Here is a 27,699-nt window from a genome sequence, read left to right as displayed (position 1 = left end):
TCTGAAACCAAGATCAAGCTATCCCACTCCCTATCATCCTAGTGTGCTCCATGTGCCTATCCAATAACCGCTTAAATGTTCCTAAAGTGTCTGACTCCACTATCGCTGCAGACAGTCCATTCCACACCCCAACCACTCTCTGCGTAAAGAACCTACCTTGGACATCCTTCCTATATCTCCCACCATGAACCCTATAGTTCTGCTCCCTTGTAATAGCTCCATCCACCCGAGGAAATAGTCTTTGAACGTTCACTCTATCTATCCCCTTCATCATTTTATAAACCTCTATTAAGTCTCCCCTCAACCTCCTCCGCTCCAGAGAGAACAGCCCTAGCTCCCTCAACCTTTCCCCATAAGACCTACTCTCCAAACCAGGCAGCTTCCTGGTAAATCTCCTTTGCACTCTTTCCAGCGCTTCCACATCCTTCTTATAGTGAGGTGACCAGAACTGCACACAATATTCCAAATGTGGTCTCACCAAGGTCCTGTACAGTTGCAGCATAACCCCACGGCTCTTAAACTCCAACCCCCTGCTAATAAAAGCTAACACACTATAGGCCTTCTTCACAGCTCTATCTAACAATATGTAAAGTACCTGCAAGATGGCTTCGAGGATAGTGACCGTTTTTCCAGTGCCAGGAGGTCCAAACAGAATATACGGTGTTGGTCTGCATTCACCATTGAGGATCCTCTTGACAGCAGACTTTTGATGTTCATTCAGCTGCAAGTTGAAAAAGTTATTCTCCCGCCTGTTGGATCGTTCACCTGTATGGTTCCCTCCTACAATATTTTTAGTGAAATTGGAAAACAGGTTAAAGGTTTAAATGTCTTCCTATACAGAAATTGTTAAAGTAATTTAGTATAATCCATCAACACAGTCAGTAACTAAAATGCAGAAAGGTAGTTAAAGAATTAATTTTAGATCAGCAGGTGATTAGTTTTATAAGAACATAATCCCTGGTCTAGTCTGAGCTAGCTAGTTTTAAAGCAGCACGGTGACACAGTGGTTAGCACTGCTGCCTCACAGCTCCAGGAACCCGGATTCGATTCCCAGTTTGGGTCACTGTCTGTGTGGAGTCTGCACGTTCTCCCCATGTCTGCACGGGTTTCCTCTGGGTGCTCTGGTTTCTTTCCACAGTCCGACAGACGTGCGGCTTAGGTGCATTGGCCATGCACAATTCTCCCTCAGTGTACCCGAACATGCACCAGAGCGTGGCGACTGGGGGATTTTCACAGCAACTTCATTGCAGTGTTAATGCAAGCCTACTTGTGACACTAATAAATAAACTTTAAACTTTGAAGTTACTTTGCACCTGATTTACACCATCCATGTACAGAGGACCCAGAAAGCTTCTCAGCTTATTTTCTGTTACCTGTAAAGGTAACAACATTGAAGGGATGGGAATAGCCAAAACACAATCCTTACACATGGAGGAAATTACAGTAAGACCTTCAAAGTTAGGAGGAAAGCAAATGTTGACGTCCAGTGTTCGCATTTAAAAGGGCTATGGTTCAAAAGAAAAAAAAGCCACACTGTTTTTTAACTTTCTGTTGGAACAGGCTACATCATATATTGCAACAATTGTAATAAGGTCACCTTGGCCTTAAGTACAGTAACTTTTGATGACAAACAGTTAAATTGGAAAGGTTTTCCCCTGTATTTAAGATAAGTGGATTTCATAATTAGAGTCTTAAAAGTGTATTATCTGCACTCACCATCCCCAGTCTGTGCATTAGCTGACAATCCATCAGACGCCTGCATCATCTCAGTTGTTCTCTCCTTCATAACTTTGTTCCCACTATCATGGCACCAGCCCTCCTTACCTGAACAGGACTGACTTAATTTTGCATCCGCATCCTTTTTCTGAAACAGCATCGGAATATCATTTCACAGTGAGTGAATAAATGTTGTCTTAGAGGTGGTTTTATATACTGCACAGTATATACTTCTCAACTGGCCATTTAATACAAGGTAACAGAACATTTAAAAATATCTGGTGGTATTCCAATTTTAAGAGGACTGAAGCATGAAATAGGGCACTTTCGATTCTACTAGACACTGTCGACACACCTCACTCTATTAGATAATCGTGTTCAATACATCATGCTAACGTCAGTCTTTCCATCACTTTGTTTCAATGCAAAAATGTGAATATTTGACCATCCATATTCCCTCCTGAGCAAACTGCTTAGAAATAGACAACAGTAACAAAAAAAAACTTGGACAAATGTTTCGGTGGAGTTGCTGAATATTGCGCATTTGTTCAGCTCTTCAGTGATTCTCAATGCAAGATTTACCCAGATTAGTTGTATGCAAAAAAAAAATCCCACAAAAAACTTTTTTGGAGAATCAAAATGAAATCCAACAATGAAAATCTGATATACTAAATGTTCACAAAAATGGTTTTCATTCAAATTAGGACAAGTCAATTTAATTGAGATCAAAGGGAAATTCAATTCAAGCCATGATTCAAACACCCAAACCTGACCAAGGGTTTCAACTGGTTGTCTTTCTCTTCACTCACTCAGTGATTGCTAGATTACACTAAACCAGTGCTTCTCAACCTGGAATCTATCACATTTTGAGTGATTGGCTGCCAGAGGTGGGCTTGGTGCGGCCTTGGGATGTGTGTGTAGTGGAGTGTGGCTGTGCACGTACACTGCAGAGTGGGCTCACTGTCTCACCTTGGAGTGAAACACACATGCAGGAGTAGGGGGACCATCTTGCAGTGATGGAGAACATTTGAAACGGAGCCCTTAATGAAAGTGTTTGCAAAGCACTGCTTCTTAATTTTAATAGTAAGAAGTTTAACAACACCAGGTTAAAGTCCAACAGGTTTATTTGGTAGCAAAAGCCACACAAGCTTTCGGAGCTCTAAGCTCCTTCTTCAGGACTCACCTGAAGAAGGGGCTTAGAGCTCCGAAAGCTTGTGTGGCTTTTGCTACCAAATAAACCTGTTGGACTTCAACCTGGCGTTGTTAAACTTCTTACTGTGTTTACCCCAGTCCAACGCCGGCATCTCCACATCATGACTACCATCTTAATTTTAATGACAGGAGGCGAGCAATATTGAATTGACTATTCTCCTCTTATTGGGTTTAAGATAACCCTAATAGGGAAGGGTGGTGGGGTGAAAAACAGTGCAATTTCTTAACTTTAAAGAACAAACCAACATGCAAGCATATTAAATACCAATATTTATGGTTCAACAGAAAATTTATCCCATTCTAATGCAAGTATTTTTTTAAAAATCCTACAAATATTCTTACTTTCTTAGTCTGGTCTTGTGGCCTGCAGCAACTTTTCTTTTTGTTTGACACAACCACGTCAATATCATTCCATGTAGTAACAGTCTGTGGAGTTTTTGGCACAATATTCTCTGGAAACAAAGCTGGGATTGGGATGGGCAAAAGGAAGGTGAAATTACTGGCTGAACTTTGAGACAATTTAAAACTTTAGCACTGGAATAAATTACAAAACAAATTGACCAAGGGATAAAATTGTTCCCCAGCCTCACAAAGTGTTTCAGTGAATCCCACCCTACACCCTCCAAGTTCAACGAGACCACCCTGTTCCCTAAAGTCCCAACACAAGGATTACTGCATTCAAACATTCAACTATCTGTAACATTCTTAAACTTTATTCATTTTAAACCACCTCGCTAAACACTCACTTAATCTGTCTATATCTTTTTGCAGCCTCTGTGCCCTCCTCACGTTGATTTCCATCGATCTTCATTATCAACAACAAACCCAGGTACGCCAGTCTATTCATCAAAGTCATTAAATTGATTGTACATAGCTGGGGCTCCAGCAGTCACAATCTACCAACTTGAAAATGTCCTGTTTATTGGCACAGTGGTAAGCACTGCTGCCTCACCACTCCAGGGTCCCAGGCTACACATTCTCCCCGTGTCTGTGTGGGTTCCTTCCGGGTGCTCCGGTTTCCTCCCACAATCCAAAGATGGTGCAGGTTAGGTGGATTGGCCATGGTAAATTGCCCCGTAGTGTCCCAAGGTGTATAGGGTAGATGGATTAGCCATGAGAAATGTAATAGGGTGGGGGACGGGGGGCCTGGGTAAGTTAGTCTGTCAGAGAGTCGGTGCAGACTTCATGAGCACTTTAGGGATTCTACGATTCTTATTCCCTGCTTCCTATCCATTAACCAATCCTCTATCTGTGCTAATATTTTGCCTCCAACTGCATGAGCCCTTATCTTGTCTAGTAACCTTTTGTGAGGCATCTCATCAAATGTCTTCTAAAAATCCAGATATATCACGTCCACTGGCTCTCCATCTACCTTCCCGGTTACAGCCACAACATAAACTGTAATGAAATTGTCAAACATGGTTTCACTTTTGTAAAAGAAAAGCTAACTTTGCTCATTCTAATTACTTTTCCAAGCGCAGTAAAACTTCCTTAATAAGGGATTCAAACATATTCCCAATGACTGTTGTCAGGCTAAATAATAAGGAGTTCTGTTTTGACTATCCCTCTTTTCTTGAATAGTAGAACTACTGCACTCTAACTTCCAATCTGCCTTGCCCATTTTGAAAAATAATCAGCATATCCAATATCTCTGCAGCTACCTCTTTTCGAACCATAAGTCCTGAGAATTTGGTGGATTTTATCCCCAGAAATTTCTGTAATTCCTTTTCCCTGCAGGTATTAATTATCTCTAATTCCTCACACTTTTCTCATTTCGGTTACCCTCCATTTCTGGTATGTAATCTGTGTCCTCTATTGTAAAGGCAAACACAAAGTACTTGTCCAATGTCTCTATTTCGTTTAGCTACTCTCTTCTTTTGTATATGCTTGTAAAAGCTCTTATAGTTTACCCTCATATTCCATTTTTAATCAATCTTCTGTGGCCTTTTGCTGGTTTCTAAAACACTCCCAATCCTCAAGCTTATTACTATTCCTTGTCATATGATAAGCCTCTTCTCTTAATCTAACACAATCGTTAATGCTCTCAGTAAGCCACAGATGGATGTTTCTTGCAGAGTTTTTATTTCCCAATTTCATTGATAAACACTTAAAGAAAGAATTCAACATTTTCAATGTTCACTATCAACCTTAGCAGGCTCTCCGCTCAAACTTAAAGCCAATTAGATAGGGACAAGATTCTTGTTTATGATTGTGGAAATATGCCACTTGCAGACATCATATGGAATTCAATTGTGATATGAATATTTGCCTGTGGATCTTTTACTATGAGATTACCAATTAACCCTGCCTCATTGCACAATACTAGATCAGGGTGGCTGTGGTTAGCACTACTGCCTCACGGCACCAGGGACCCGGCTTCAATTCTGGCCTTGGGTGACTGTTTTTGTGGAATTTACATGTTCTCCCCGTGTCTGCGTGGGTTTCCTTTGGGTGCTCCAGTTTCCCCTCTCAGTCTGATGTGCAGGTTAGGTGGATTGGCCATGCTAAATTGCCCCTTAGGTGTCCCAAGATGTGTTGGTTGGTGGGGTAACTAAGTGGGATTATGGGGATAGGGCCTGAGTGGGATGAGGTGCCAGCGAGTCAGTGCACTGCACTGTAGGGATTCTATGATTCCATTCTGTGATTCTAAAATCCATAGTCAGTTCAAAAAGTTATTATTCCAGGAACCTATCACCAAAGCAATTTGCAAATTCACCATCCTAAACATCTTTGCCAACTTGATTAGTTCAGTCTGTGAGAGGAATTTTTTAATGTTCTCTCCTTCCTCCAAAAAAAATTATCTTCTCAGAACAGATGCCAGAATATAAAATATCACAGATATGAAGTAGTGGCTGCAATCTGAATCCTGGGAAATGACAATAAACCATAATTCCTTTCTGAATATAATTAACAACATTCCTCATGATACAGATAAGAAACAAGAGATAACCAAAACAAATTAGCTTTCTGTAGGATGTCACTTTTGATTGATGTGAAAACGTTGTCACGTTTAGTCGTCCTTCAAACATCAAATACAAAACACAATATTACTTCAAAATACCACAGGCAAAAGCTCCAATAATTCCTCCACTTTGACAGATGCCAGAAAACAACAACAACAACAACATTATGCTCCCACAGAGAATTCAAAGTCATGATACCTGCTTCACCAAGATGCATAGCTTGCTCCACAGCAAACTGACATCTCCTGGTTGGGATTCTGAAACAGAAAAACTCAAATGAATACAGACCAATTCACTAATTTTAAGTTAAATTCCTATACCTTCAATTTCTACTTTAATGTGCGCTTCAGTTGATTTTTCAAACTGCAACTACTGTGTGCATCCTGGTTTTACCTGTTGTACGTAAACTCCACGTCCACAGGTTCCCCTCCATAGGATTGGTGAAAAGCAGAATTAAACTTCAGCAGAAGCTCATCTTCATAAACCTACACCGAGAGAGGGGAGGAGAAACTTGTTACCTTTCTGAGAAAAGAACGACCAGCTCTACAAACCAGGGAAGGCACAGCTTACAGAAAAACTTCAAGGACAAATGGGACACTGTGGTGAAACTCAAAACTTACCTTAATCTGAAGGCAGAGGTTGGGAACTCCAGTTCCTGACAAGCTTCGAGACTTTTGCGCACGCCCTGGTGGCGAAATGATCGCACACGCACAGTTTGTTTTACCTTCTTCAGGCTGGTTCTGCGCGAAGCAAGGAAGTGGCAAAAAGCACGAAAAGCAGGTCAGATGAACTGAACCAGAGCGCCATTATCAACTGGGTATTCCAGGGGCAGGACACAGGATGGAGACAGAGATAAATCCCAGAAGCAAGTCCCAGGTAAGGGACAAAGACAGGGATCAGAAATAGGAACCTGTTAAGCTAAGCTAAAAGAAAGGAGCAAAGAAATAGGCCCCCCGAGGTAAAGAAAAAGCTGCAGTATACAGAATTGAAGACCTGAAAATCTGAAAAGGCAGCCAAAGGTTACGGATCCACAACCGGGGGCGGCACGGTGGCACAGTGGTTAGCACTGCTGCCTCACAGCTCCAGGGACCCGGCTTGGGTCACTGTCTGTGTGGAGTTTGCACATTCTCCCTGTGTCTGCGTGGGTTTCCTCCGGTTTCCTCTCAGTCCACAAAGATGTGCAGGTTAGGTTGATTGGCCATGCTAAATTCCCCTTAGTGTCCCGGAATGCTTAGGTTAAAGGGATTAGCGGGGTAAATATGTGGGGTTACGGGAATGGGGACTGGGTAGGATTGTCGTCGGTGCAGACTCGATGGGCCGAATGGCCTCCTTCTGCACTGTAGGGATTCTATGATTCTATGATCCATGCTGTGGATCACTGGGGCAAGTGAACCACTTAGAAGCAGTGGTGTTCTGTTGGGCATAGCCGAAAATTCCTAAGTGCGCTCGGAAGGTGCTGCTTGAGCGCACACAAAATTCTACAGGAAAAGGAACCTCGAAATGCTAATGTTACGCCGCTGTTTAAAAAAGGAAGGAGACAAAAGGCGGGTAACTATAGGCCAGTCAGCTTAACGTCTGTAGAAGGGAAAATGCTGGAATCCATTATTAAGGAGGAGATAGCAGGGCATCTGGATAGAAATGGTTCGATCAATCAGACGCAGCATGGATTCATGAGGGGAAAGTCGTGCTTGACGAACATGTTGGATTTTTATGAAGATGTGACGAGGGCGGTTGATGGAGGAGAACCGGTGGATGCGGTGTTTTTGGATTTCCAAAAGGCGTTTGATAAGGTGCCCCATAAAAGGCTGCTGAAGAAGATTAGGGCACACGGAGTTGGGGGTAGTGTGTTAAAGTGGATTGGGGACTGGCTATCCGACAGGAAGCAAAGAGTCGGAATAAATGGGTGTTTTTCCGGTTGGAGGAAGGTAACTAGTGGCGTGCCGCAGGGATCGGTACTCGGGCCGCAACTGTTTACCATTTATATAGATGATCTGGAGGAGGGGACGGAGTGTAGGGTAACGAAGTTTGCAGACGACACAAAGATAAGTGGAAAAGTGAATCGTGTGGAGGACGGAGAAGATCTGCAGAGAGATTTGGACAGGCTGAGTGAGTGGGCGAGGATATGGCAAATGGAGTATAACGTTGATAAATGCGAGGTTATACACTTTGGAGGAAATAATAACAAATGGGATTACTATCTCAATGGAAACAAATTAAAACATGCTACCGTGCAAAGGGACCTGGGGGCCCTTGTGCATGAGACGCAAAAGCCCAGTCTGCAGGTACAACAGGTGATCAAGAAGGCAAATGGGATGTTGGCCTATATTGCGAGGGGAATAGAATATAAAAGCAGGGATGTCTTGATGCACCTGTACAGGGCATTGGTGAGGCCGCAGCTGGAATACTGTGTGCAGTATTGGTCCCCTTATATGAGGAAGGATATATTGGCATTGGAGGGAGTGCAGAGAAGGTTCACCAGGTTGATACCGGAGATGAGGGGTTTGGATTATGAGGAGAGGCTGAGGAGATTGGGTTTGTACTCGTTGGAGTTTAGAAGGATGAGGGGGGATCTTATGGAGACTTAAGATAATGCGGGGGCTGGATAGGGTGGAGGCGGAGAGATTCTTTCCACTTAGTAAGGAAGTTAAAACTAGAGGACACAGCCTCAAAAATAAAGGGGGGTCGGTTTAAGACAGAGTTGAGGAGGAACTTCTTCTTCCAGAGGGTGGTGAATCTCTGGAATTCTCTGCCCACTGAGGTGGTGGAGGCTACCTCGCTGAATATGTTTAAAGCGCGGATGGATGGATTCCTGAGCGGTAAGGGAATTAAGGGTTATGGGGATCAGGCGGGTAAGTGGTACTGATCCACGTCAGATCAGCCATGATCTTATTGAATGGCGGGGCAGGCTCGAGGGGCTAGATGGCCAACTCCTGCTCCTATTTCTTATGTTCTTATGTTCTTATGAAAGGTGAGATCGAAACCCTGCAAGGTGGGCCATTGTTGAAGCAACCCAATTGGGAGTGACTTTTGGGACACTCTTCCTGAAAAGGCAGTAAAAGTTTGAATATTTTTAAGACAGAGCTAGTTAGATTCTAATAAGGGGGTGAAAAGTTATCAGGGGGTAAGCAGGAATGTGGGGTTGAGGTTACAACATCAGATCAGCCATAATCTTACGAAATAGCAGAGCAGGCTGGAGGGGCCGAGTGGCCTACTCCTGCTCCTAATTTGAATGCTCCTGCAGCATTTAGAACGTTAAGGGTTGAGTTGATTGAAATTTCAAGGTATTCCTCTTCTGTCTTGTACCATGCCCCAAGAGATGTTAGTGATCATGAACTTCCATTGGATTGGTCCATGATTAGGCTTGGCTGTTTGCCTTCTGCAGTGTGGCTGACCAGGACAAACTCCCCCCCCACTATGCCTGCCATCAGGTGTATTGGAAGGACTTATAATCAACTGGTTTGTTATGAACACACCTTCTGTGGCCTTAAAATTCTGAAGTGGAACTTAAACCCCGAGCTTTAGGCAAGGAGGTAAGGATGCTATAAGACCTCCTTCAAGAGGGACAAATAGGTTAGATACAGGGAAGCTATTTGCACTTGCTGGGGAGTCTAGGACGAGGGAACAGAGTCTAAAATTTAGAGCCAGATGTTTCAAGAGTGAAAATAGCAAACACCTCCACACAGCAAAAAAACGGTAGAAGTTTGAAACTCTCCACTGCAATTGGTGGTGAAACAGCTCAAAGGGCTAAATGGCCTAATACTATTTCTATGACTATAACCAAACAGACTTATTTATCAAGAATGATCACCTAAGAAATTACTTGGAGCAAAAGGCACGTTTCAAACAATACCTTTGAGCAAATGTCAGCAAGTTTACAGAGGAGGAGAGATGAGGCAAGAATATTGGGAGAGCAAGAAGAATAATTATATTATTCAGATTAATTAACAGAGATCCCTTTAAGTCGGAGAAATTTATTTCCTTGCCCACAACTGGGTGAAAAACAGCGTCTGCCCTCTGAAAATGTTCTAAATTTTCTTTTAAAAATCTAACATCTTCAAAACTGCCTAGAACATAGAAGGGAGAAGGACAGGTGTGGGGAATTCAAACTCTCAGACACATCACCCCCCTCCCCTTCAATTAGACCAAAACTGATCCCTAACTTCACTCTTAGTGTGGAAAAAATCCAAAACAAGCATGACAACAGCTTCAGACATTAGTGCTGGTGTAAGGATATAAGGCATGAACTTTTTATTTCTAAGAATTAATACAAGTGTTTGAGCATTCTGAAACAATAGTAGTTTTTAAAAAAAATTCTCCACAATTTCACAGTTGTGATTGCAAATTCTGCTTGTAAAATATTCTTACTGTAAGCACATGATTCTCGTTCTTTTAAAAAGCCCACAGAATGCAATTTTAATTGGTAACTGAATGAAGTACTATTTTCTTTCCAGATAATTATTGGTAGCTCAGATTGCAGTGTGAAGCCTATTTACCTCAGATACAAAGCCAGAGTACCATATTTCAGCTTCCGTATAACATGAATTCTTTAATATTATTCGTTCACCTAATGATAAAGAAAGCACATTTTAAACAGTACTTCAAATCTAAATGAATAGCAAGGTATTTGATCAAATAACAATAGTCAATAACGCAATTGTTATTCTAATAATTTGCTGCACACCACCTTTCATCTCTATATTCGTAAAATAAAAGTAATGCTTCATTATTTCCCCGAAAGGTTGCCTAAAGGAAGTCATATAAACCTTGAACATTAAATGCAGAATTGTTTGATTTAATTGAAAATTACAGCATTTATTTAATTCAAGTTAGTTTGATTTTAACACTTGGGGTGAATCCAAACATCTGCCCATATTACCATTGCTGAATTGGCCACTATATCAAAACCATGGGGGTTACCCAACCAAAAACTTGACTGGGCCACCATATAAATACCGTGGCTACATAAATAGGTTGGAATTCTGTGGCGAGTAACTCACTTCCTCACCCCCAAAGCCTTTCCACCATCTACAAGGCACAAATCAGGAGTGTGATGGAATACTCTCCACTTGCCTGGATGAGTGCAGCTCCAACAACACAAGAACCTCGTCACCATCCAGGACAAAGCAACCCTTGTGACCACCACCCCATCGACCATCAACAGACATTGGCAACAGTGTGTACCATCCACAAGATGCTCCTCGGACAGCACCTACCAAACTCGCAACCTCTACCACCTAGAAGGACGGGGGCAGCATGGGAACACCACTACCTGCAAGTTTCCCTCCAAGCCACTCAACATCTCTAATTGGAAATACATCACCGTTCCTTCACTGTCGCTGGAACAAAATCCTGGAACTTTCTTCCTAACAGCACTATGGATATACCTACACCACGCGGACTGCGGCGATTCAAGGCTCACCACTAGCTTCTCGAGGGCGAGTAGGGATGGGCAATAAATGCTGGCCTTGCCCACATTATCACTTATATTATCTGCATGTATTTAACATTATCAGAGAGATACAAAACAGTATTGTAATCAAAACAATAAATCTGGGACATTCCCCATTGCTCAGTACATAAATACACATAGCAATACAGATCAGACAGACAAGCAGCTTTCCAACTTTAATCCCATACCCACTAATTTCAAGCAACAAAGCCATTTCAAGTTCTTTTCCTAGAGCACACCAATAACATCATTCTCTAATTCAGGTCGGCACTCTCTACTGAGGGAATGCTGCATTGCCGTCTTTCAAATGAGTGTACAAATGGGACAGATGTGTACAAATGGGACTTTTTTGCCCTCTTGGTTGATAGTAAAAAAATAAATCCTGCAGCACTTTCTACAACAAACAATAGGTAAGTTCTCACAATGTTCCGGCTGCTTGTGGGAACTTGCTGTACACAAATTGGCCGCAATTTCTTCCTTAAAATTGTGACTATACGTCAAAGGTACTGTACTTCATGGCCGCAAAGCACTTTGGGACGTTTGCAGACGGTGACAAGCACTATATAAATGCAAGTCTTGCTTATTCTTCTTTCATTGGCCCAGTCAATGATACTTAGTGCCTCAAAAATTCACACACAAGACTGTCTCAGCTCTTCGGAATAAATACCACCTAACCCTGGGCCATTACTAGTTTAAAATCCTTCCAGTCTGTCCCGGATTTTCATCTCTTACATCGAAGCCTGAATTTTGCCTGGGGATTTTTGGGACGGTTGTGTTGCGAACATCATTTCTTTTTCTGAATAAGCCATAACTTTTTTACAAGTTTGCTGATCAACAGACAGTTATCACATTTCACCACCCTTTTGATGGATTTGGGCACAACCCACAGCAAAGTCTTCTCAAACCCTTCACTCATAATACCGTGCCCAGTCTGCCCTATTTACATTCTGTTTCGCTTTATTATTGCTGGTGTTCCCCTTTTTGATTTTACTGCTATTGATATTCCTGTTTGATTCCCATTCCCGTTGGTGGCACAGCGATTAGCACTGCTGCCTCACAGCACCAGAGACCCGGGATTCGATTCTCGGCTTGGGTCACTGTCTGTGCGGAGTCTGCACATTCTCCCGGTGTCTGGCTGGATTTCCTCCGGACGCTCCGGTTTCCTCCCACCGTCCGAAGGACGTGCCGGTTAGGTGCATTGGACATACTAAATTCTCCCTCAGGTGCTGGAGTGTGGCGACTTCGTTGCAGTGAGCCTACTTGTAACACTAACAAGTAAAACCTTTGGATATCCTTTTTAATATCCCCTTGCTTCAGCAGGCAGCTTTATCAGCAGTTACTCACAGATGCACTCTTACACCTTAGCTCAGCCTCTCTATTAACATTCATTTACTTTTCATTTTTAAATGTTGAATTTTACTCATCTTTCCCAAGCAGAATACCTGCATCCTGTCTCTAATACTCCAGAGTGAAGCTCTCTTGCAGCGAGACATTTTGCTCCTTTGCCAAGGATCATGCTTTAATTTCATTTTGCTAGCTCCATGGAGACGATCTGATATGCCTAGATTTAGCCTGCCTCAGCTGCTGCCCTGGATGCTGTTGAATTATTTTGCAGTCACACCATTATGCCACCCAGCTCACAAATCAATAGCTGGGCTCAAAATTTACATTAACCTCAAGACAAAGACACAGTTTAAAAAGCTGAGGGAGGGTTAACTACACTAACTGTCCCTTCTGACATCCCAAACTGCGGCAGTAGCGCAAAGTTAGTTGGTTCAAATCTTAGTAGTTTGTTAACAGATTCATGTCCAACAAACCAATAGATACTGATGGGCGACCTTCAACCAACCCTGGAACCTCCAGAATTAGGAAATCGCCTTGCTTTTTCAAAGTCATCGCCATCATTTTAAAGTCCCTCATCTCCATCTCGGCTTTAATCTCTTCCAGCCACAGAAGGGTTGAAAAATGGTCTTTATAGTTCGACATGTTCAGAGCCTAAAACGATTGCAAACAAATATTCATTTGCAGCAGAGATAACTTTTCACACAAAAATGGGAAAAGGACGGGGCTGCGATCAAGTTAAATGACTCACCTCTGACAGGTTTGGTTGAATAGTCAGGACATCTGCACCTTTCTCAATGCACTCCTTCAATCTCTCAGGTACAGTGTACTGTGGGAGGAAGCTAGGTATGTGTCTTCTGGCCAGTCTGGGCAGAACATCCACAAAGTTATTAAAAGTTAGACAAGCTGTTGCTCAAATCTCGGAAAATACTTTTCACTCACTACACAATAAATTATCCTGTCCTGCAGAGGGATCAGGCAGACATCAGCTGCTTTCATTAAATTCCACAATGGAAGAATCTGGCCGTTGTCCAATTGAAAGCAGCTTTTAATCTTGCTTGCAAACTTGTGCTCCCGAGTACAATGATCAACTACACTCGAAAAACCATAGACCGGCTTTACTCATTCAAAACCAAGTTCCCACGGTCAAAAATCATATTTTCTAACTACAGCTACCTCTTTAATTGTGTTTGACTTGAAAAGGCTAGTGACAAATAATGCCTTACTTTTTGCCGTGCCACTTCTCATTTCCATGAGATGTCATCTCAATAGGGTTTCCCGTTCTGGACTGGGCAATTATTTGGTGTCACAGACACACAGCCACACCTGTAACTACACACTTCTCGATGGAACTTTCTCTAGCTTTCTGTAATTTTTCCAGTCTGCTTTGCGTCATCTTTTCCCTTCTGATATCTCAACTGTTAACAATTATTTCCTTACTTAAATTATTTTCCCTCTAATCTAGTTGTAGCTTGATGGTTTGAGTTATGAGTGGCTGGATAGACTGGAACTTTTTCCTCTGGAGCATAGGGGTGATCTTATAGAGATCTATAAAATAATGAGGGGCACAGATAAGGTAAGTATTCAACATCTTTTCCCAAAGGTAAGGGAGTCTAAAACTAGAGGGCATAGGTCCCCGTCCCCCCCGCCATTCCTTGGGTTCAGCTTTGCTCCATGTAACAAACTTGGGATTAAATTTAATTAATTGATCTCTTTGCTTCAGTTAAGTCTATTTCTCCTCCCACCTCAGCCTCCACTTGGCACTCTGGCATCTTTTCCAGGAAGATCCTCTGGTTGCCAATCCTGCGACTTCCCAAAATCCTCCTCAATTCAAGAAGTTCCAATCCAATTCCTTTGATGGGCCAATTCACACATCCGATCACCAAATCAATGTCTTGTTCCTGGCTGCCTCTCCCCCATTCGACTTGGGGTTCCCATCTGAGAAGTTGCACACTCCTCAACCTCACTGGTATCCAATTTAACACAAGTTCAATTTTTCCCCTGTCTTTTGTTGGCAAAGATCTTTTCAGAAAGTGACTATAATTTATTAGCAATTTATATTTGCAACACAAATGGAAGGGGCCAGAGTTCTGACGAGTCCCTTGGTAGACAGGACTCAGCTAATTGCCTAATCTGGAATGTGCAACTTTCTCCTGTCAGCTGTGGAGCAATGCAATGTTCTCTGTCATTTCGAATTTGATCCAGTCATCACTAGACAGGCAAGCCAAGGACAGAGTGCTGCTGTGATTGCACAGTATGACTAACAAAGGTAATGTAGTAGAATACACAAACTAGCTGCAGTTCCTATTTTAATTCGCCTTCTCAAATACTCTGTACTTTCCTAAAACTTATTACTGAAGATTTATTAAATTGCGTTACCCCAAGGGCATGAATGCAACTCCTATCAATTTATTAATTATATATACGTAGCATGATTGAAAGCATGTATTTATACACAAACTTCCTTAAATCAGTTTTGGGTAGACTAAATTTCCCATCTGATGAAGTGAACAATCATGATTCTAACCGTGCACAGGACCCATTTTAAAATGGATGGCCTGAGCAATATTATAAGATATTGTATATAGGAGAGCCAGTTCTTCCGAGTTATTCTCTCATTATAATCCTCCGACTAAGGCATGAGCAATGGCGCAGGAGAAATGCTAGCGTGACATTTTGAAAACCCAATGTACCTTGTAGGATTTTTCACACTCACAACCATGAAGTTGGTTTCCTTTTGTTCTGTTTGAAGGGATTTGGGTTGAATGGGATGATAACGGGATCTCGGTCCAAGGAGAGATTCCTCATCACTCGTCACGTCTACCTCGACGTAGCATCCCACCACAAAGTCATTAAAATGAAGCAGGAGAAGATCTTTACAACGGCCAGGATTTCTGTTAAAAAAAGGACAAAATTACATTTAAAAGCTAATTATGTGAAAGAAAATGAGTGAATTATACTGGAATGTGTTTCAAACAATGAGTATTGCAAGTAAAATAAATACCATTTTAAAAATCCAATGTACTTTCTCTATCCAGCGTGATTTCATGTCTTTCACTATTAACAATTTATGGAGATCGAGGCAAAGCCCATACCACAGAAATCCATTATATTCTAGATTTTAATGAAAGTATTGCTCCTTTTGCCACACTAACAAAATAAGCTCAATGCACAATTGGAAGTTCCTGGAAATTGAATTATACAGTACATGATACAAGGAAACCATCAGACCATGTTACTTTGAATCGACTTTTCCTAAAAAGATAAACTATTGGCACACTGCAATGACATCCACAATGCAAACAGTGAGGCAGAATGGACATACAGAAGACTTGCTGTCCCATAGGATTTCAATGCCTGACAAATGTGTGAATGGTGACCAGATCGCCACATAACAAAACACATGCAATAGTAATAAAACAAAGGTCAATCTTTCAAACAAAAGGTTTGAGTTTTAAACCATCAGCAATGAAGATGAGTTTTTTTTGTAATATTCATTCGTGGGACATGGGTGTCACTGGCTGGTCAGCATTTATTGCACATCCCTAGCTGCCTGAGGGCAGTTGAAAATCAACCACATTGCTGTGGCTCTGGAGTCACAAAAAGGCCAGACCGGGTAAGGATGGCAGATTTCCTTTCCTAAAGGATATTAGTGAACCAGATGGGTTTTTTCCAACAATCAACAACGGTTTTATGGTCATCAGTAGTTTCTTAATTCCAGATATTTTTTATTGAATTCAAATTCCACCATCTGGCATGGCGGGATTTGAACCCGGGTCTCCAGAACATTAGCTGAGTTTCTGGATTCGTAGTAATACATTCATTGCCAGAGCCAGAACAGCTTCAAATAGGTTTTGCAATCGAACAACTCCATACAAAGCAAACCTGCTGTATATACTCGCAAAGGGTAGTGACAACCTGTTAAGTGAAGTATTCCATTTTTGACACTCTGCCCCAGATGGTTTCATTCTGTGTTGTATGATTATCCGATGGTTTCATTCTGTGTTGTATGATTATCCGATATACTAGCTGCACTGGGACAAGTAGAAATAGGGAGTGGTAGTAAAGAGAGAAACAACATGAGGAAAGCAGTGGAGATGGAATTGGTTGACCATAATCAAAGCAGAAATGAGGAACTCCTTGATCTTCTTTCAGGTGGCTGAGCAGGCTTTTTAAAATCAGAAAAGCAATAAGGAGATTTTTAACATTCAGCCAAAATTAGCTGAGGCTTTCACTTCCTGTGCCATCATTTTTCATCATACTCAATACTTTAAAAAAATCTCAACATATTTAAGACTTAAAGTTAGTGTTAGCTATCTTAGAGTTCTGTGGATAAATATTCTCTTCGATAATAAGAGATTATCAATATCAAGATTCTTACTTTGCTTCACACACTAGGCGTATATAGGCTTTTCCACCAGGCAGTATTTGCAGGATTGTTTCATCAATTTCTGCATTTGCACTGAACTCTTGCTTCACCTTTTCAGGTTGTAGATCAGCACGGTCACATGTCTGTGGACAATTCAGCGGATCTACCAAACTTGCAGAGACTGATGGTAGGTTGTTCAGCAATTTATCTTGGGTGCAATGCGAACTGCGTGAATCGTCTGGTCGATGTGAGGTTACATCACAAAGCGTGGGTACATCAGGGTGATCGAGAGCCACGTAGGAAAGTTTAGAATCCGAGTGAACCGATATTCTGGGAAAGGAAGAACCGAGGGCCATATATGAAGACTGGGATTGGATCATTCCGCAGTTCGAGTCAAATTTAGTGGGGCTCTGTTGTTGCATGGCTCCATTTTCAGAGACAGTAACTAAATGTGCTGATGCCAAAAAGAACTGATTTCCTCTCTCCCATCCTGCCATCTTGTAGCTCAGGAGGCTACACATCTCTTCTCCTTTGTTCCTGAAAACCAAAATCACAGATTGAGTAAATAAAACGTACATCAAATCTACACGTAAAACTTCCATCATCCCTTCCATTACATTCAGAGCTAGAGAACCACAAATATTTAATCAGCTGTCCAGAGATTTCAGACTGTCATAGCATGTCCAAAATCCAATGTAATTTCACCGGGTTTGGCCAAGTTCCTCTAGTTTGCCTTTGTCCTACCTGTTTCTCCTCAACATTGCTGCTGAAATGCTCTCTTCCATAAAGTTCTGCATGAATATAGGAGCAGGCCACTTAGCCCGTCGAGTCTTTTTCACCATTCAATAGAATCATAATGATTTGTAACCTAACTTCACATGGCCGCCTTTGCCAGATATCCTTTAATAACTTTGGCTAAATCTACCAATCTCAGATTTAAAATTAACTATTGATCTGGCACCAAAAGAAATGGCATTTTTTGATGTCTGTACCCTTAAAAGCATATTCCCTTCCGGATGGCACTGTGGGCATTTTTAAAAAATTCATTTGTTTTACAGGACGTGGGCATCGCTGGATAGGCCAGCATTTATTGCCCATCCCTACTTGCCCTTGAGAAGGTAGTGGTATGCTGCCTTCTTGAACCGCTGCAGTCCATGAGGTATAGGTGCACCCAGATTGCTGTTAGGGAGGGGGTTCCAGGATTTTGATCGAGCGACAGTAAAGGAACGGTGACATATACCTTGCCAGGTCAGGATGGTGAGGGGCTTGGAGAGAACCAGGTGATGGTGTTTCCATGTATCTGCTGCCCTTGTCCTACTAGAAGGTAGCCATTGTGGGTTTTGGAAGGTGCTGTCTAAGGAGCCTTGGTGAGTATCGGGTGTACCTTAACACATGGATTGGAGCGGTTCAAGAGATGACTCATCACCTCCTTCCCATGGGCAATCTGGGATGGCGATGAATGCTGGCCTAGCCAGCAATGCCTATAACCTGGGAATGAAAAAAAAAATTACAAGTGTGATTGGTGGCAGTACCTCAGCAATTCCAAACTGATTAAATGTTGCACTTGCAGTGGAGACCAGAGCTAAAAAGAACACAACTGGGCAGCTGAGTGGTCACTGGATATTCCAGTTTAGAAAGGGGAGAGCTGAAACAGAAAACACAAGAGCTTGTCTGTGACCAAATTCTGTTCACAGATTGGAAAGAAAGAGCGAAGCGTACTCAAAATAAATGCAATTATGGTATTGATGCCAACTTCACTATATTGGTTAGGGCTGCACCAGCCCATTAATTGTGGTCCTCACAGAACGCTGACACTCAAGAGATCTACATTCAGGTACATGTAGCGGCACTCAAGATTTTGGTAAACACGAGACCCTGGTCTTTCTTCTTGAATAACCCAAAGGAATGGACAACAGCAGCAAAAAAAAAAAGCACTCCAATATTGTTTGAGACTTATTTCACCTGTACCAGAAAGATTAGTGTTTTGTCTTTTGTTAAATAAGAAAAAATGATTCTGGGTGAGACTTCCTGATGAAGAACCAGAGTTGGTATTTCATAGATTTGCTCCTGAATATGACATAAGAACATGAGAAATAGGAGCCCAATGATGTGCAGGTTGGATGGATTGGCCATGTTAAATTGCTCCTTAGTATCTCAAAATGTGTCAGTTAAGGGGATTAGCAGGGTACATACATGGGGTTATGGGAATAGGGCCTGGATAAGATGCTCTGTCAGAGTCAGTGTAGACTTGATGGGTCAACTGGCCTCCTTCAGCACAATAGGCATTCTATGATTCTAGGAGCAGGGCCAAGTCATTCAGCCCATCGAACCCTAATCTGCCATTCAATATCACTGCTGATCTTCGGCTTCATTTCTACTTTCCTGGAGACCCAAATATATTTTTCTTTTGCTCATTTGCTAAATGTGGAGTTAAGGAACACATTTTATCCCCTAATACATAGCTCCCTCAACACAATCAACTAACTTGGACTGATGACTGTACTGAAGTGTCAATTTATTCACTTAATGGACTAGGAAGTTTTTATTCAATCCAATTTTGCCCCTAAAGGTCTTCAATGTCAACAAGGCAACATGGAAATTTACTTAAATCTTTCAGAAGTTTATTTTATTCGAAAAGTACATTGCCAATCTGCCTGCCAACTACACAAAAATTCAACAGCACACACACAAAAATCATAATATTGAGACTCTTAGATTTCCCTTTAGGTATTGAAAATTGTACTCCATATAAACTTACTCAATCCACACCATCAAGTCTTTCTTCTCTCCTTGCTTAATGGTACCAAAGTCAATCCTCCTTGCAACTTCCAATCCTTCTTTGTTAGGGAACTCCAAGTCAATTTGCTTAAACTCTTTGTTTGTCATCGAAAGAAGCTGTAAACTGAAAAACAGCCAGATTTCGATGGATTGCATCCCTGAAAATTGTAATTTTGCCCTCCCCACCATCTTTATAAACATCTGGAACTTTACATCATACAACACAAGATAGCAATATCATGCACTGGCAAGGCAAGGATGATGGGCACAAGCCAGAGTGAGGACAACGTTTGAAGGAGCATGGGAAAGAGTGAAAGGGACTAAAGGAAAGCAAATTATTCTCCGTGCCTGTTTCTCTGCCTCCTGTGCTGTGCCGAAGAAAATTTATTTTAGATACAACGTTTCAGGAGGTTGCACAGCCTAAATTAATTAATTCTGATAATAAATTTGGTACTGGAGATTTGAAAAATAAACAAATCATGATGCTTGGGAAGGTTGCAATATGGTTAATGTACACAAGGTGATCTACTATGTCAACCATGCACTGAGGCATCTATCCAATTACATGCTTTAATAAGGGCCTCTACGCAGCCTTGGATTCTACTGTATTGTCATGCAATACTCCCTAAGTTATTGAAGCAAGGTGGCAGATAGTCTAAGAATATTGCTAAATGCCCCTCAGACGCTGATCTTACACTACAGAATACTGCTGAGTACAAAACAAAAGCACCTTTGTTTGCCATTCATTTTGTCTTGATAATTGGAATAGTATTTACATGAAAACCAAAGTCAATAACAAGCAGTTTCACCTCCCACTATATCATTAATTGAACAGATATTAAAAATAGAAAGGGTCATTCAAAACTACTTGAATATCCTAATATATAAAAAACAATATTTACAGTCCTGTTACTGTTCAATAACCAATGGTGATAAAATGCAAGTTAAACACCATGTTAATTTGCACAGAAATAAAGAGGAACACCTAAGCACTTTCTGCAATCTTGCCCCCGAACAAGAAAGAAAGAGCTAAGGAAGTGCAAATGAGAGTGAAGTGGCTTCCACATCACCAACAGACCAGAAGGGGAAGGATATTTGGAATGATGCAAAATACTATTAATGTCACAGCAGTTCGGCAGAATTCTGCAACAGGCTCTGTATTCCATTCCAGATTAGTTCAACTCAAGTCTCTCAACATGAAATACTCTTTACTAAAGACATTTTGCACGCTCTTAATCCGAGCGGAATTCAATTTAAATCTTACCCTGTTTCATTGAACATGTTCTGCGGACACTTTCCATAAGAGCCAAGTTACAAAGAAACAGGAATGGCTGCACAGGAGATGACCATATGACCAAGATACGTTTAGGCTTGGACTGCAGTTCACAATGTGGTCAAATAATCTGTCAAAATTCACCGTCAATGTCAAAACTCATACACAACGGCCTCTTCTGTGGGGCACCAGAGGAGCAAATGTTGGCAGAAGGCGAGCTTAGAGGTTTAAAAAAAAAAAGGGCGGCATGGACAAGTTGGGCTGAAGGGCCTGTTTCCATGCTGTAAACCTCTACGACTCTAAGCCAATATGTTTGTAAGGTATTATTAGTTTTATACTGCATGGGGAGGTACAGAACAAAATAATTTTATTTAAAGGTGCAGAAAAACTTTGGAAGAGGGAAAGGAGAGGAAGGAGATAGACGACATGATTTGCTCAGAGGCTTTGAATTGTGACGGGAAAGATGTCCTACTAAATCACCTCCAATGTTCTAGTCACCATTCTTCCCTACAATAAACGGACAACGTGTTTCACGGGAATAACTCATCATAGGCTACGGGTGGAATTTTCCAGCCTTTCACGCCGGTGGGGTTTTCTGGTCCCGCTGCAGTGAACGGCAATTTGGCCGAGCACCAAATTCTCCGTTCTCGCTTGCAGCAGCAGTGGAACATGAACGGCTGGTATTTTACCACCTCGCCCACCACGGGAAATCGGAGAGGGCGAGAGGAGGACAATGGGAAGGTCCATTGACCTCGGGCAGGCTTTTACGGTTTTGGGCCGAGCGAGACTATAAAATCCCGCCCAATATGTTTGTAATAACTTGAAAGGAGCTGCAACATTCACAGGAATTTATCAACCCAGTTTGTGCCCAGTTTGCTGAACATTTCTTTCAGCTTCTATATCGCGGTATTAGATCCAGCTTATACCCAGTGGTCTGGTGCAGCAGCAATACATCCACATATTTTCAGTAGGTAGTCTCATAACACCAGGTTAAAGTTCAACAGGTTTATTTGGAATCACGAGCTTTCGGAGTGCTGCTCCTTCCTCAAGTGAGTGGAGAGGTGGGTTCACAAGCACAGCATATAAAGACAGAGACACAATTGCAATTGAGTCTCTGTCGATAGATGCTGTGTTTGTGAACCCACTTCTGCACTCACTTGAAGGAGCAATGCTCCGAAAGCTCGTGATTCCAAATAAACCTGTTGAACTTTAACCTGGTGAGGTGAAACTTCTTACTGTGCCCACTCCAGTCCAGCGCCGGCATCTCCACAACATATTTTCAAGCAGTGGTTTCCCTTCATTTGGATTAATTTTAAACTTGGCCTATCTTAACCCACAGCTGGCACATTCCGGGACCAGTCTGCTAACGGAACATCAAAAACAAACAAGAGAAAAGGTGTCAAGGAAAAAAAGACAAAATTATAAAGAATTTACAACATGTGCATTTAATGCTATATTTCTGCTGATACTCAGTAGAGGTTGCTCCAGAACCACGAGGTTTTAAATTGCTATCTCTACTTTTGATTGATTTGCAGTGTCGGGTACATATTCTGATAATTGACTGAACACCTGGGCTGGATTTTGCTGTCCCACGTTGGGCAAATCCACCTGGGGTGGCCAAAAATTGACCAGTAGACTGAGAGAGGGGGGTGGGGGGGTAATTGGCTGGATCAATTCCATTTAAATGGTTACCAATTGACAGACCATTATAGTCTACCTCAGAGGACAGTACACAAATTGTTTTGAATGGCAAAGTTTAAACCGAGTAAGTGAAAACAGTACATAGCGAAGCATTCAGTGTATCTGTAAAGCTGGATTAAGCCATACCTTTCTTTCTCTGCAGGTGCAATGCATAAAGCTCTCCATAGGTAGAAAGACTGATTACTTTCAACGATCACAAGATTGACCAAATCACCCTTTTTGGGTACATAATGGTTTGGAAGTCGGAGAGAATCGAGTGTGAAAAATACAACGTCATCCACTACACCACTTCGAAGAAGAATTCTGGTTATTGGTACCTTCAAACAGGGAGCACAGCGATAACTAATAATAGTTCATAATAAATTCTGCTTAACAGGTTCAAATTTACAAGAGAAGATGTTATATTCACACAAATGTGGTCATCCAAGTTATGCAGAATGGAATCACATTCACAATGCAAGAAAAGTCACAGATCAACCTAGCAATGACTAGTTTGGTGAGACCACAGCATATAGTTTTGGCACCCATATTATAATAAGAGTGTAGAGGTAATGGAAAGGATGTAAAGAAATATTTACAAGAACAATACCAGAACCTACTGGACGACAAACAGGATGGGCCTCTTTTCTGAGGGGTGGTCTGAAAGAGATATTCAGATTTCTGAAAGGCTTTGCTGGAGAGAGAAAGCACAAGAGGGAGAGAAACTTTCATTTGTGAGGAAGAGACCATTAATACAAGAGTTGCCAAGAAATCAATAGAGAATTCAGGACAAACATCTTCACTCACACTGGCGAGATTGTGGAACTCACTATCACAGGGAGGAACTGAGGCAAATTGTATAGATGTATTTCAGGGGAAGCAAGATAAGCATATGATGGAACAGAGGGTGAGAAACAAGGAAGGGTGGGAGGAGGCTGAAGTGTAGCACATACGCATGGACTGGCTGGGTCAGATGGTCTACTTATAGACCACACTTCTGTGATCATCACCAAAGTTGCTTTGCAGGTGTCTGTTGCTTATCCTCACTCTGCCACCTTCCACACCATCTTCTTCTTTGACCTTTTTTTAAAGCTCATTCCACTTCTGTTTAAACCTTTCCTTTTATACAGTCAAAGAGGTTTACAGCATGGAAACAGGCCCTTCGGCCCAACTTGTCCATGCCACCCTTTTTTTTTTTTAAAACCCCTAAGCTAATCCCAATTGCCCGCATTTGGCCCATATCCCTCTATACCAATTGTACTAATCTAAATGCTTTTTAAAAGACAAAATTGTACCCGCCTCTACCACTACCTCTGGCAGCTTGTTCCAGACACTCCCCACCCTGTGTGTGAAAAAATTGCCCCTCTGGTCACTTTTGTATCTCTCCCCTCTCACCTTAAACCTATGCCCTCTAGTTTTAGACTCCCCTACCTTTGAGGAAAGATATTGACTATCTAGCTGATCTGTGCCCCTCATTATTTTATAGACCTCTATAAGATCACCCCTCAGCCTCCTATGCTCCAGAGAAAAAAGTCCCAGTCTATCCAGCCTCTCCTTATAACTCAATCCATCAAATCCCAGTAGCATCCTAGTAAATCTTTTCTGCACTCTTTCTAGTTTAATAATATCCTTTCTATAATAGGGTGACCGGAATTACACACTGTATTCCAAGTGTGGCCTTACCAACGTCTTGGACAACTTCAACAAGACATTCCAACTCCTGTATTCAATGTTCTGACCGATGAAACCAAGCATGCGGAATGCCTTCTTCATCACTCTGTCCACCTGTGACTCCACTTTCAAGGAGCTATGAACATGTACCCCGAGATCTCTTTGTTCTCTAACTCTCCCCAACGCCCTACCATTAACTGAGTAAGTCCTGCCCTGGTTCAATCTACCAAAATGCATCACCTCGCATTTGTTCAAATTAAACTCCATCTGCCATTCGTCAGCCCACTGGCCCAATTGATCAAGATCCTGTTGCAATTGGAAATAACTTTCTTCACTGTCCACTATGCCATCAATCTTAGTGTCATCTGCAAACTTACTAGCCATGCCTCCTATATTCTCATCCAAATCATTAATATAAATGACAAATAACAGTGGACACAGCACTGATCCCTGAGGCACACCGCTGGTCACAGGTCTCCAGTTTGAAAAACAACTCTCTACAACCACCCTCTGGTTTCTGTCAAGAAGCCAATTTTGTATCCATTTAGATACCTCACCCTAGATCCCGTGAGATTTAACCCTTTGCAACAACCTACCATGCAGTACTTTGTCAAAGGCCTTGCTAAAGCCCATGTAGACAACATCAACTGCACTGCCCTCATCTACCTTCTTGGTTACCCCTTCAAAAAACTCAATCAAATTTGTGAGACATGATTTTCCACTCACAAAGCCATGCTGACTGTCCCTAATCAGTCCTTGCGTCTCTAAATGCCTGTAGGTCCTGTCTCTCAAAATACCTTCCAACAATTTACCCACCACAGATGTGAGGTTCACTGGCCTGTCGTTCCCAGGCTTTTCCCTGCAGCCCTTTTTAAATAAAGGCACAACATTTGCCACTCTCCAATTTTCAGGCATCTCACCCGTGACTATTGATGATTCAAATATCTCGGCTAGGGGACCCGCAATTTCCTCCCTAGCCTCCCACAACGTCCTGGGATATACTTCATCAGGTCCCGGGGATTTATCTACCTTGATGCGCTTTAAGACTTCCAGCACCTCCTTCTCTGTAATATTGACAAAAGGACAGCAAGGCTGCCCTCCCATCTATATTTGCCACTACGTGGGAAAGGGAGATGTTATATTCACACAAATGTGGTCATCCAAGTTATGCAGTGACTGTCTGTGTGGAGTTTGCATGTTCTCCCCATGTCTTTGTGGGCTTCCTCCCACTCTAAGGATGTGCAGGTTGGGTGAATTGGCTATGCTAAATTGCCGCTTAGTGTAACAAGGTATATAGATTAGAGGGATTAGCAGGGTAAATATGTGGGGTTACGGGGATAGGGCCTAGGTAAGCGTGGGTGCCGAGTCAATGGATCAAATGGCCTCCTCCCTCTGCACAGTTGGGATTCTATGATTTCTACGATCTGCCATTCTGGAGAGGGCAGGCAGAAGAGATAGCCACACAGTAATCCCTGGGGGTGCCTGCATTACATAAAATCATTGTAGCTCTATGGATTCCAGACACACCACATACAAATTCTGCCAGTTAGTTTTTTTTGCCAGGGAGAAGGTGCAGTCTAAGGACCTCGGTTGAGTAAACTGCACAGCTCGTTAAAAGGGGAAGAGTTAGAAGCTTAAAGTGGAAGCTGTGGGTACGTCTGATTATTTTAAAAAAAAGTAAACCCACATATGCAGTGTGCCTAGGGCGTGTAAAAATGGTCCAACTATAAATCCAACAGGTATTTACATCTACAAATAAATGCAAATCAAATGTACACTGAGCATATCCAGGATATACGGAAATACTCTTCCTATAAATATAATTTACATCTGCAAATATAATTTTGCTGAATACTCTGAGGAAGGAAAGCAACTCAAGTGTGTGAAGTACAAATAATCCTTTACTCCACTCTATTGAATCAATTTATATTTTTTAAATCCAAAATTCTACAGATTTAAAAAAAAAAGAGCCATTGCATCTTTAATGGGCACTTACCTTATCTACTCTCTTATATCTAAGTGGCTTCACACCGTAGGCTTGACTTTTCCAAGTGGTTTGTTCAATAGAGTATTGCGCCTGTACCCAGTCACCTTTATAGGGCTGAAACCCTGGAAAACAATCAAGCAGCACTTTTGGTGTACACACCTCAACGCAGAGTCCAAACAGATGGAAACAAGGGACCCCAGACACTAAAACACAAGAGCTCAGAGCAAGGCTTCCGATTTTAATTATGGGTAATGTCCATCTGTAGATGGGTGTGCAGTATTTTCAGACCGTACCAAATTATTCACTTAGCATCCTTGGCATCCATGAAAAAAAGGAGACACTAAATATCAGCCTAGACAGTCAGAGCCTAGGGGTGATAGAACATCGCTTTGTTGACTAGCTGTGCCACCCTATGCTTTGAGTGCCACATTTGTTAAGCCTGGAATTAGAAGTCTGTCAGAAGTCTGGGTGGAGCACAGAAAGGAACACATTTGGTAGACCTAATTTCCCATCTAAGTGTTAGGAACAGAACGAAATCACATTAGGAGATTTAATTTTCCACCAAGTCAGTATGAAAGCTACATATCAGGATTTACTGATAGCTTGAAGTGTTTTCTTTGGCACAGTGGTTAGCACTGCTGCCTCACAGTGCCAGGGATCCAGGTTCGATTCCCGGCTTGTGTCACTGTCTGTGTGGATTCTGCACATCCTCCCGGTGTCTCTGAGTTTCCTCAAGGTGCTCCAGTTTCCTCCCAGAGTCCGAAAGACATGCTGGTTAGGTGCATTGGACGTGCTAAATTCACCCTCGGTACCTGAACAGGCGCCGGAGTGTGGAGGCTAGGGGATTTTCACAGTAACTTCATTGCAGTGTTAATGCAAGTCTACTTGTGACACCAATAAATAAACTTTTAAACAGCTAAAGCTGTAGATGAAATTTCATTATGCATTTTCTTTACGGTTTATCCATTAAAAGAAAATGGACGAACAAAAGTCAAGTCTGACAAGAACGTAAAGATAAATGTCAGATAAGGTCACCAATATTCTGCATGGGTTTCAAACCACAATTAGTAATGGTAAAGTCTTGCAAATGATTGTATTTTTTCCTTCACATCTTCAGCAGCAGAATAGTACTCTGATGACTGATTTACATGGTGGCAAAGGCAGCCAAAGCTACTGTTACAGAAACTAGCTATCCGAAGGGATTAAACAGTATATACAGCATAGAAACCGCCCATTCAGCCTAAACAGGCTAAAGTTGGC

The 27,699-nt window shown here is 41.9% G+C and overlaps 1 protein-coding gene across 1 annotated transcript in view; it reads right to left on the bottom strand.

The window, feature by feature from the left end:
• The window catches only part of mov10l1 (Mov10 like RNA helicase 1), a 70,567-nt gene that overhangs the window by 31,671 nt on the left and 11,197 nt on the right, over nucleotides 1-27,699 (bottom strand). The window contains exons 4-16 of the mRNA XM_078234616.1: nucleotides 26,449-26,561; nucleotides 22,929-23,119; nucleotides 19,809-19,952; nucleotides 17,063-17,587; nucleotides 15,375-15,575; nucleotides 13,433-13,538; nucleotides 13,158-13,335; nucleotides 10,385-10,455; nucleotides 6,285-6,376; nucleotides 6,090-6,148; nucleotides 3,271-3,392; nucleotides 1,717-1,864; nucleotides 596-780 (exon numbers count right to left, since the gene is read on the bottom strand). Of these exons, the coding sequence (XP_078090742.1) occupies nucleotides 596-780; nucleotides 1,717-1,864; nucleotides 3,271-3,392; nucleotides 6,090-6,148; nucleotides 6,285-6,376; nucleotides 10,385-10,455; nucleotides 13,158-13,335; nucleotides 13,433-13,538; nucleotides 15,375-15,575; nucleotides 17,063-17,587; nucleotides 19,809-19,952; nucleotides 22,929-23,119; nucleotides 26,449-26,561 (2,135 nt within the window). The remainder of the gene's footprint in view (nucleotides 1-595; nucleotides 781-1,716; nucleotides 1,865-3,270; nucleotides 3,393-6,089; nucleotides 6,149-6,284; nucleotides 6,377-10,384; nucleotides 10,456-13,157; nucleotides 13,336-13,432; nucleotides 13,539-15,374; nucleotides 15,576-17,062; nucleotides 17,588-19,808; nucleotides 19,953-22,928; nucleotides 23,120-26,448; nucleotides 26,562-27,699) is intronic.

The sequence above is a fragment of the Mustelus asterias genome, chromosome 19 (genome assembly GCF_964213995.1).
Source record: "Mustelus asterias chromosome 19, sMusAst1.hap1.1, whole genome shotgun sequence".
NCBI classification, from domain to species: Eukaryota; Metazoa; Chordata; class Chondrichthyes; order Carcharhiniformes; family Triakidae; genus Mustelus; species Mustelus asterias.
This window is presented reverse-complemented; position numbering and strand designations above follow the sequence as displayed.